Source organism: Etheostoma cragini, chromosome 5, assembly GCF_013103735.1.
Source record: "Etheostoma cragini isolate CJK2018 chromosome 5, CSU_Ecrag_1.0, whole genome shotgun sequence".
In the NCBI taxonomy this organism is placed as follows: Eukaryota; Metazoa; Chordata; class Actinopteri; order Perciformes; family Percidae; genus Etheostoma; species Etheostoma cragini.
In genome coordinates this window covers 18290646-18301500 of record NC_048411.1, presented here as the reverse complement: position 1 = coordinate 18301500, position 10855 = coordinate 18290646, and the positions used below count along the sequence as shown (strand labels likewise).

At 41.7% G+C, this 10855-nt stretch overlaps 1 protein-coding gene across 7 annotated transcripts in view; it reads right to left on the bottom strand.

The window, feature by feature from the left end:
• Positions 1 to 10855, bottom strand: part of ep400 (E1A binding protein p400) — a 31235-nt gene extending 20380 nt beyond the window's left edge. For 4 of the 7 annotated variants that reach the window (XM_034871290.1, XM_034871289.1, XM_034871292.1 and 1 more), the window contains exons 1-20: positions 7861 to 9186; positions 7650 to 7757; positions 7461 to 7539; positions 7090 to 7206; positions 5068 to 5462; positions 4673 to 4960; positions 4077 to 4262; positions 3822 to 3962; positions 3635 to 3713; positions 3431 to 3468; positions 3275 to 3332; positions 3073 to 3156; positions 2540 to 2653; positions 2239 to 2429; positions 1976 to 2153; positions 1732 to 1868; positions 1472 to 1641; positions 1000 to 1174; positions 742 to 878; positions 200 to 386 (exon numbers count right to left, since the gene is read on the bottom strand). In XM_034871290.1, coding sequence (XP_034727181.1) covers positions 200 to 386; positions 742 to 878; positions 1000 to 1174; positions 1472 to 1641; positions 1732 to 1868; positions 1976 to 2153; positions 2239 to 2429; positions 2540 to 2653; positions 3073 to 3156; positions 3275 to 3332; positions 3431 to 3468; positions 3635 to 3713; positions 3822 to 3962; positions 4077 to 4262; positions 4673 to 4960; positions 5068 to 5462; positions 7090 to 7206; positions 7461 to 7539; positions 7650 to 7757; positions 7861 to 9186 — 4188 coding nt within the window. Of the gene's footprint in view, positions 1 to 199; positions 387 to 741; positions 879 to 999; positions 1175 to 1471; positions 1642 to 1731; positions 1869 to 1975; positions 2154 to 2238; positions 2430 to 2539; positions 2654 to 3072; positions 3157 to 3274; positions 3333 to 3430; positions 3469 to 3634; positions 3714 to 3821; positions 3963 to 4076; positions 4263 to 4672; positions 4961 to 5067; positions 5463 to 7089; positions 7207 to 7460; positions 7540 to 7649; positions 7758 to 7860; positions 9222 to 10669 lie in introns of those variants that run through there. The other 3 variants (XM_034871288.1, XM_034871294.1, XM_034871291.1) reach the window with 2 other exon arrangements.

Below are 10855 nucleotides of genomic sequence, written 5' to 3'. Positions count from 1 at the left end.
GATTATTAGATTAATTAAATGGGATAAACTGTAGTGACGAATGCCAATCATAAATTGCCAGAACCCAAAGTCATGTTTTAATGCAGCTCACTTTGTCTGTCCAGTGATACCAATAAACCATGGTATCTGTTTCACAATGTCACAATAGGGCTAGCAAACATCTTGGTGCACATCAGCAATGCAAAGAACAAGTGTATACCTTGCTTGAGGCATTCTGAAGAGCTCCCAGCACAAGTGATGGGACGTTGTATTGCAAAGAGGAGCAGACGTAAGAGCTGCTGGTCTCTCTGGGTGCCACCAGCTCAGGGTGGTTACACACTCGCTGCAACTGCATCAAGACCTGAAGCACGCTGACAAAATGACCGGTCTTCAGCGCATCCTGAGCTCTAAAGGAGCACACCGAGACAGAAGACATGATTATGTAAAAGAAAAAAGAAAAAAAAAAAGCAACCAATATTATATGTATCTTGTAACTGTTTCACAAATAAAACAGTTCTTGTATTCACATTTTTTTGTATGTGTGTATGTATATACTGTATGTGTACTGTATGTATGTATGTATGTATGTATGTATGTGTACAAACACACATATTTTAAATCTGTAAAAAAAAAAAAAAGCATGTCTTTAAGTAGTTGTAAAGCACACATCGTCCCTAGTAAGATCAAGTATTACTCTCAGCGCCAGGGAAAACCTTACACTGATATCAAAATATAACTATCCGAGTGGAGCAAATATCTCACCCTGGTTGAGTGAGGATATCCTCGTAAAGGCTCTTCTGTCTAGTGGAAAGACGGCACTTTAGGATATGCTCATACTTCTTGGGCAGCTGTTTTTCCACATCCCTTTTGGAGCGCCTCAGAATGAAAGGCTGGATCATCTACAGTTAGGAGTAAGAACATTTCATATGTAAGTTGCAAGGATTGCAGGTGAGACTAAATCAATCATGTTTCATGTGGCACAGTTTAATAGGCAGAGGAATTTGCAGGTGCTATACTCACCCTGTGCAAACGGATGACCAGTTTGTGGCAGTAGTCCTGGTTCTGGTCTGTGCCTGCCTTAACAGGGAAGTCAGAGTATGACCTGGTGATTCCTGGCAAAAGGAAGTGGATCATAGTCCACAACTCCTTTAGAGTATTTTGCAGAGGAGTGTTGATGAGGAGAATCCTCTGCTCACTGCAAGATGTGCAAAAAATGTCTCACTTACTCAGTCAACTGAGCCTTGTTAAAAAACATCTGGCAGAATATTAAAAGCTATTTCACAAAGAAAGAAAAAATCATCAGACATGGATATACACAGATGGATATCTGTCACTCCCTAACGCTCTTAGCTCTGTGATCATCAGGAAAACCCAAAAAAGCTTGTTAACCCTGATTCACATTACAGATTAAAAATGAATAAACAAACCTGAAAAATTATAACCCTGATTTTTGAGAAACTAAAATTATAATCACGTTCATCACCCTGCTCACCTTCTGAGAGCAAAGATTGTTTCCCAGTGTTTCTGAGTCATGTTTTTGATGAGCTGCACCTCGTCTAGGACAAGGTGCCTCCACCTTCTCCTCAGAAAATGACTCTGGTCTTTCATCAGCAGCTTGTAGGATGTCACACATACATGGAAGCTGTTGGCATCCCCCCACCACTGTAGATATCAGATACATTATTATCACATTTACAGCCGTTCATTGGAAAAAAAGGCCTATAATGTTGACAATATTTGTTGTTTAATTACCATTCTCTTAGATCTGCGGTCCCTTCTGTTGCCAAGGTACACAAGGATCTTAAGCCCAGGACACCAGCGCTTAAACTCCACCTCCCAATTTAGCAACTTGCTCGTCCTTACTACTATAAGGTGGGGTCCCCAGATGCCTGTGGACAAAAAAAATTACTACATCTTTGTGACATTCACTTACATGATAACACTAAACAAAAATATTCACTGTTCGTGTATAACATTGTGTATAACAGAGGCCTACCCTCCTGGCCAGCTAATTGGGCCATGTAAGCCACTGTCTGCACAGTCTTGCCGAGGCCCGTCTCATCGGCAAGGATGCCATTGAGGTGTTTCTTGTGAAGGTTTACCAGCCAGTCCACACCAATTTGCTGATACTCTCGCAGCGACCCATGCAGTAGAAAAGGAGCTGTGTTGCGGGTCTAGTGAAATAAAAAACCAGTGAACAAAACAAAAACAAAAACTTTTTTTTTTTTGTGTGTGTTTGTGCATGATTTTGTGTCTTACTGAGGAAGTTGTCCTGAAGCTGCCTTTTGGCAGGATGAGCTCTGTTGCAGCAGCCACTTCCGCTATGTCTCTGGCAGGCTTTCTATCAGAGTCGGAGGAAGTGGCTTTATCAGCACCTCGGTACTGGTCCACACTAAGTAGGGAATCAATCAACACTGCCTCAGGTGGACTGCCTGCAGGACACTCCGTTTCTGGAAATTCAAGAATATCAACTGTTTCACCCATCACATCATTCACAACTATTAGCTAAAATGGGTATAAGAATGAACATGACAATTTAATTTTTAAATTACAAAGGCACCTTCAGTCTCTTCCATGCCATCCTCATCACTATGAGGACTAGGCTGAGGCCAATCAAAGCTGTCCATGTAGGCACCAGCATACTGATTCCTCAACGCATCAAGAGGCATCTCAGCTAAAAGCCAAATACAAAAGCATCTTAGTAAGCAATACAAACACAGATACAAGTAATACTGGTACTTGTATGGTAAACTTAAGGGAAAAAAAGTGTAATTTCTTTTAATTTGTAATTTGAAAATGATACAGTGCCCAAGAACATTTCCACAGTATAAATACCAAATGTGTGTTTAACTCACCATTATGGGCACCAGTAGTGTATAGCAAATTTGTTAACAAGCATGGGTAACATATAAATACGTTACATTATTATCACAATGTCTGTCCATACACAGCAATTTTCTGTTCAGATAAGGTTACTTTTTACAAAACGTATTTGTTGTTAAAACTACTTCCAGCAGTATAGCGTCAGTATGTGTTGTGTAGTCCAGGTACCCCAACTCTTCACATAGACAAAGAATTTAAATCAAGAAGTACCATCTTTGGCCAGGTCAACCAACTCTGCTTTGTGGTCTGCTTCCCCCTCCATGGCCTCCTGTTCCTCTATGGTGCTTTCTTCATCTGGGGCAAAAATGAAGACAAATACTGAAAAATTGTCAATGATTCTGCAGACTAAAGGCAACTGTTAAAAGTCTTTAAATCCATGTCATTATCTTTGCTTTGATAGTTTGACACATACCACGTTCAACAACCAAGGATGAACTTGATTTTCTTTTTTTAGTTGAAGTCGCATTCTCCTTTAAAAAGAAATATACATATATATGAAGAATGTGTATAAATTAGACTCAACAGGTGCACTTGCATTGTCATTCATTATTGTCAGAGCAGCACCTACCTCTTTATCATCTTTAACTCCTGCTGAATGACAAGGTACTGTAACACAAGTAATTTAAGTGCATTACAAAAAATGTATTTACAGGCAAGATAGGTCAGTACAGTTTACTTTTGAACCTGAAACCAATGGGTGGGAAAGTAAAAGCTCATGATATGGAGCAAATGTATTGTATTTTATTTATGGTAATTGCTCAGTAGGACCTACCTTTGGCTGACGCTTTTTGTAAGCCAAGTGCTTTTAGCCTCTTCTCATAAATTTCAAACTGGAGTTTAATTTCCACAACCTGACAGAAGAAAAACTGATTCAGACCGGGATAAACACTCTTATAATTTATAAATTATGAGAGGGTTTCATAATTTGGAAACATAAATATATAAATGAATAACCATACCTGCTCAATGTTTGACCAGAAAAATTCCACTTCTCGGGCAATTGTGCTGGCAATGTGACGAAGATGAATTTCTCTTTCTTTCTTTGACCTCTCTTCGCTTTTCTTTTGCTCTTGATGGTAACGGGCACATGTCCGAACAAGCTGTAGTGGAGACACATTGAGAAAGTTTGGCTTTCAACATGACAAAAGTTTCTGCAGTGACTCCTCCTTTTGTTGATGATGATGTGTCATTTCTCAATAAATGCCTGCCAATACCTTCTTAGCAGCAGCTTCTTTCCATCTCCTCTCCTGGGCAAAGTCAGCTGCCATCCACTGCATTTCCTCCAGGAGGTAGTCCCAGTGGGACTTTGGACGTGAAGCTTCCACAAGCTTGGGGAGCCTACTGGCTGACCACTGGCCCTCCTTCCTTAGCTCAGAGATGCGCTGATGCACTTGACTCTCCTAGGAAATAGAAACAGTTACAACAAACAGAAGTTAAAATTATACATACTGTGAAAACAACTTTATTACCTCTTAAGCAGACGATAAACTTACACCAAACCCCACAACTACCAAAACAAAACCAAGAAAACATATAGCGGTGACCAAAATTCGAACTATGGAGCCGACTGCCAATCTCTCAGTCAAATCGCATTGTGGCTCTTGACCTTTGCGGAAAAACTGCAGATTGTTGCGCATTTCTACTTCTTTTTCTCTCGCCCCTTCACAGAGAAACATTACCTCAATTTAACTCAAAGGGATTTTACTGGCATGGGAAACAGACGTTTACACAAAAAAACTACTAGCAATAAGTGTAAATAGAGGGAGGCTTGGCAGAAAGTCATGGGAACCACTGTGCTGAAAGAACTCACCAGTTTGGCCTGCTCAACTTGCTTATCTTGAGAACACTCCTGTGAGGACTGCATGCTTGCACTTTGACCAAAGCCCCCAATTTTGACTGTGGATATGCCATTGGTGCCAGTCAGTTTGGATTGGGTGCTTGGGTTGATGTTGAGGCCAAGGGGGCGGAGCGGACTTGCAGTATGGGGGGTTGGAACAGAATTGGGAGTAGGAGATATGGATGCCATGGATATTGAGTTGGTCATAATCCTCTGAACTGGCAGGTTGGAATCTGTACCAGGGCGAGCAAGTGCCACAGTCTATAATAAAGGGAGAAAACAATTTCTTAATAGGAAAATTTGCAGTCTCACCATTTAGTCAAAAAAATACATGAAAATTTAATTTGTATGGTTTAAGGCAGACTGACCACTTGTCCTGATGACATTATGGCCTGGGATTGTTGCGGCTGGGGCTGCAACTGGAGATGAAGGCCCGGCTGCAACTGCTGCTGCAGTTGGGCCTGGAGCTGTGTGTGTGGGTTTACTGTGGCCAGGACAGGCCCACCTGCCTGCACCTTCACCTGTGCCTGGAGCTGACCACCAGACTGAACTGTGTTCTCCACTAACTGAGCCTGCTGAGAGTGTGTCATGGACAGGCCTGCCATAGGAAGGGCACCTTGGGGCAACCTGCCTGGCAGCTGGGGAGGAGGGGTGTGCAAGCTGGCTGCATTCTGCACTGGAGGTCCTTTGGATGGGTCGTACTGTTGCTGGTTCTGCTTCTGTCCTGCAATCTGGACCGCTTGAGGAGTAGGTGGCATCCCGCCTGTACACACGGTAACCAAATTAAGACAAAGGTAGTATAAAAAGCACACAAAGGAAGATGGTAAAAAAAAATCAAGCTGACAATCTTGGCATCTTAGGTGAAGTGTTTTCTAAATTTCTTGCTTGAACAAAAAGCATTTAAATGCCATTAAGTGGTAGCTTTCCCTCAATATATATTTGAGAGACCCATTTAAATCAAGTTATTTCTTTTTAAGCTACTGAGTAGATAATAAAAGAGTAGATAACCATTTTAAATGACAGTTTTAGCTTCAGCTATGATAGCTCCTCAGAACCTTGAACTAGATGTACTGTATGAATCAACAGTAGTGTACTACTTCCTGATGGTCAGAGCGGAAACTAATGAGTCATACAGCGAAATGATTACAGAATAAAGGAAATCAATGTGAGAATCTACATGTCTCTCAAATTAAATACTACTTTGATTAATGCAAAACCACAATATTGCATTTCAAATGTTGAGAGAATGTGGTTAAAAACATCAAAAATTATACGTGCAAGTTTTAAGAGAGAAAGAATAGAAATGTTACAAAGAAATAATAATCTCATATTAAAGAGACAGGGAGAAGAAAGGAAAACAAAAGATACAGAGCAGACACTCAAAAAAACACCATATGATTGGCATGCATGAAGCGTTGTCATTTTAGCCGTAACCAAGGCATCTGGATGCCTCACATAGCGACAAAGCACAGAGGTGAGCAAAAAGACACACATGGGATCTTGCAGACAGCGGGCCTGAGCGGAGCTGTGCACACTAAAGCAGCACCTGCCTTACCTCCCTGCACGTCACACCACCTTGCCTAGACGCCATCAACACCTGGCCCTGACACACCCATACCACCACAATCGCAAAAACCTGTTCCGTGAATGCAACTCCTCCACATGATCCCCCTCCTACTTAGACTGAGGGAAAGAAGCCAAGTCAGAATAAAATGCCATGAAATAACATGGAAGGAAATCAACTTAATGCGAACATGAGATAAATAAAGACAATCTTGAAGATGAATTTAAGATTGATGACTTTGTATCCCTGTTGATGATGCAAGGACGGACAATCACAGAGAAAAAGATTTGTGAAGGAATGACAATGGGAAACCAAAAGGAAGAATGACATGTGGGTTCATAAATGGGAAAACAAGCAAAACCCATTGGAAAGTGAATGAATCGACACAGGGTTCCCACTTTCTGTGATCCACCTTCAAATAAGATGAAAATCCATCAGCACGGGAAGGTCTGTCCAAATAAAGATAACTAATAGGAACAAACTTCAGAAAAGAAGAGATGGATAACGACGGGTGACCAATAGTTAAAACAAAAAAGGAAAATCATAAGACATGGCATCTTCTCATTGAGTGGCTACTCTTCTTCAGACTTGGATTGTCTTCTTATCCTGACAGAGAGAGCTGGTGTTGGTACAGCTATGCCTGAACGTCATGTGGACTGCTGAGAAATCCAGCAGATGGATGAAGAAGTTTGTTGATGCTGCTTGAAGTTTGTTTGTAGAAGATGAATGGTGTGATTCACTTTTTTAAATCTCCTTAGTTTGAGGAAGGGGATACGTCCAGCAGCATCGAACAGAACATAGAACGGCCCGATAGTAGCACTCCTACCTTGCGCAGTTGGCATAAGCTGCTGGAGTGGAACGCCAGGTGATCCTAGAGCTACACCAGGATGCTGGAAAATCAGCCCATGGCGACCAACGTCAATCCGGGACCTCTTAGCCTGATCTGGGATTTAAAACACACAATACCCTCATAACGCAAAAAAAAGCACTCGGCACAGACTAATGACCTTCGGAAGACCTTACAGGTCACCTCTCCTTCCTTGGGTTAAGACTTCAACACAAAGCGCTAGTAGAGGATGCCATATATCTAAAAGCAGAAGCAATTAGAGGGAGAAAAGAAAACAAACAGAAAATAAAGCAAACGGGGAGGAAACAAAGCAACATAGTCGAGACAGGAGTCTACGATCCTTGCCCTACCTGCTTGCACCATAGCCTGTTGCCTCTTAAAGCCATCCATGTCTCCAGGGTTTGTAATTGTGCCAGCAACTTGGTGTCCCTGCAAAAAAAACTTGAGGGATTAGCAATAAAGATATTCAATAGAATTTAAGAAATAAACAATAGATAAATTAATTGTAATAAATGCTTGAACAAGCGTGCATCTATCACCTGAAACTGCTGCTGGACAGAAAAAGCTGCAGAAACATTGGGAGGAAGCTGTGTTGCTATGGCAACTGGTGTCACTGCTTGGCCATCTTTTCCAGTAACAACCTTTACCTGAAAAGTCAGATTTGAAAGATTAACAATATTAATTAGATGAAATTAAAGAACGTACAATTTTCTTTTAATTGTAAAATTTCTACTTGATCCAATGTAATACCTCATCATTAATGACCTCAGACTGTTCTTCTTCTTCCTCTTCATCTTCAAGGTCCAAGTCGTTCTGTCTCAAGTAAGTATACAAAGGAACACAGGGTTTCTTCTTAAAAGCTACATAGTCCATCATGTTACCTTGGAGGTGCTGCAGAAAGAAAAGCTCAATCAGGTATTCTTTGAACACTTCTTTCAGGCTCTCCATCTTCTTGGTGTTGTGCTCCAGGCACAGTTTTCTCAGATGTGCAATCTCTGGAGTAGAAGGAGCAATTTCCTCTAACTTCTTGGGAGCCTGCTTTTTTATAGTGGCCACAGACATGCTGGTGAGGGCAAGAGGATTGTTGGGGATCCCCTGGGTTGGACTGGTGAGGGATGGACTAGACGTTGGAATGGAGGAGGGTATACTGAATGATGCCGTGGCTGTGGTTCCTACTCCAGCAACCACACCCTGCGACGTCTTTTCAAATATCATAGGGCGTGCCAGCTGTCCTTGAATGATACTGCTGATCTGTGGAGGTAGGTTGGAAGTGGTGATGTGACCAGGACTGCCCAGAGTGGGGAGAGCAGTACCGCTTGCCACAGGACTTTGAGGTCCGAGGTGGTGGATGGTGCCTCCAGTCTGTGAGTGAGGCTGAGAGAGCCGGCGTTCCCTCACAGAGCCTGGTGTTCCTGGAGAGGCCAGCTGTATCTGGCCAGGTGCGGCTTGGGCAATCTGGGCCAGTCCTGTCCCTTCCTGGTAAACAAAGTGGCCACTTCCCGATGGACTGCCTAAACTGATTTGTCGCACTAACATACCAGCTTCCACAAATCGTGTTGGACTCTGTCCACATACACCCAATGCTGTTGCAGGTGCTCCTGGCCTTGTCACTCCTTGCAGAGGGACTGGGCTGTGCTGGGTGGGACTTTGGGGCTGCAAAGACTGGGGCACAGGTGAGGTGACCTGGATGTATGAGGATGGAGCATGCTCAAACCTCCACTGAGGCGTAGTATGCTGGAAGCCAGGGGATGCTGGGTTCTGGATGGGAAGTGGGGTTAGGGTGATCTGCTGGTTACCAGTCACCATCTGCCCCACATTTTGTAATGTGATGTTCATGTTCTGACCAGTGACTGGGCTACGACTCATGATTATCTGATAATTGGGCGACTGGGGAGCTGAAGGGCTGGGAGCAGAAGAAAATGTGGTCACAGGAGATTGAGGGTGGTTAACTGTAGCTTGCTGCTGTGTGACTGCCATGGTGGTGGGCTGCTGCTGCTCCTCTGCTTCAGCCCCACTGACAGACTTGGATCTCTGAAGTTGTCGTTGCATATTCTGTGATCCACTTCCATGGTGCATTGCGTGACACTGTTACTATGTCTAAACACAATAATCTATAGAAAGGACACAGCAAAGCACAACAATAAGTGATTTTTACCTATTGAACGTGACCCAAAAAGAAGTCAGACAGAAGGCTTTTTCTGTTAGGTCACCCAACATGGTCCCAGATTTCAAACATATATAATAAATTGTAATTTAAATAAGGTTCTCTATAAAACCTACGGATAAAATATATGCATACGTGAACTGTCAAGGGATTAAGCCATATCGTTTATACAGAAGCTAAATCTTTAACATCTCTGGATACAGTGTCGCAACTTAATGCAACTCAGTGATGATTCATGACAATAGTGATTTTTTCCCCCATTTGATTTGAGACTATTGTGATGATTACAATGATTGTGTTGTTCCTTAACTTGACAGGTAGTCTATAATTTAAAATCAACATTCCGGTCCTGTTGTTTTATATACAAACTATTTCTCAACAATCATCAATATGTTGATATAAAGGACGTACAGCATGACAGAGTGCTTTTCTCCAGATCACCCACTTATTGTATTAAATACATGACCATACGTGACCAATCTTACATACATACACATAAAAAGCTTCACATGCATTTACACTAAGTAATGCAGATAAAAAGAACAACAGGTGGGCTTCATGCTTGACAGCTTGCGCATCCTCACCCATTATTATAACGTTACAGCGAGGGCGTGTTAAAAGTAAAATAAGGAAGGGATGATACATTTAGCTAGGAATAAAACATACAATTTGTAAGCACTTAACGTTTTATATTAAGAAGTTTTAACATATAGATACACCTTTTTCCGTAATATAGCTACACCTCATTTTACACCGGTTTGCACGTAAGCGAGCACCAGACTGAAATATAAGGTTATATCGCCAGATATAGATTATCCTGTAATAACATGATGGTTGATCTTGTTTACCGCTGTGAATCAGCCAAAGCAAACCTGCATATTAAACAAAGGTAATGTAACGTTTCTGGTGACATATTATTGTTAATATAAATTACAGCGCAAAAAAACTCGAGTTTGTTGTATACTACTCGTTTTAACAACGTAATAACGGCCCTGTATTTACAACAAAAAGGAGCTACATATATCAGTATTTAGTTTGTACTGGCTTTAATTGTCATTGTTTGTTACGATGTTAACGTTAGCTGCCACCAGCTCGGTCCGGGGCGTAACATTAGCCAACGCTAGCTAGTTAGTAGCAGGGCAATGATACATAAACACCCGCAATTGTCAAAACAATTAGATATAGACTAAGAGTTTGGTGATAATTAAAACCAACGTATATTTCAAATATCAAGCTTTAATGTCTAGAATAATACTATCTGTGCCATTTCAGCTATTAGAATGACCCTTGCTACCGGACGTGTGCTAGCCAATGCTAAAGATGTTAGCTTGTTATTGCTAGCAGGCCAACTGCCCATAAATAAATACATTTTATCACCTCAACGGTGTTACTTACGGGGAACGGGGCTTCTGTAGTAGTTTCATAAATCATAAGTCATATTTACAATAAAGCACATGCTGTAACAAATGTTATTCCGCGAAAAAATAAAATATCGATATTGCTAGCGGCTATTCAATGTTTTGGAGCTAATTTCATTCAGCAACATGGCGACCGCAGCAACCTTTTGTGTAACCCGGATGT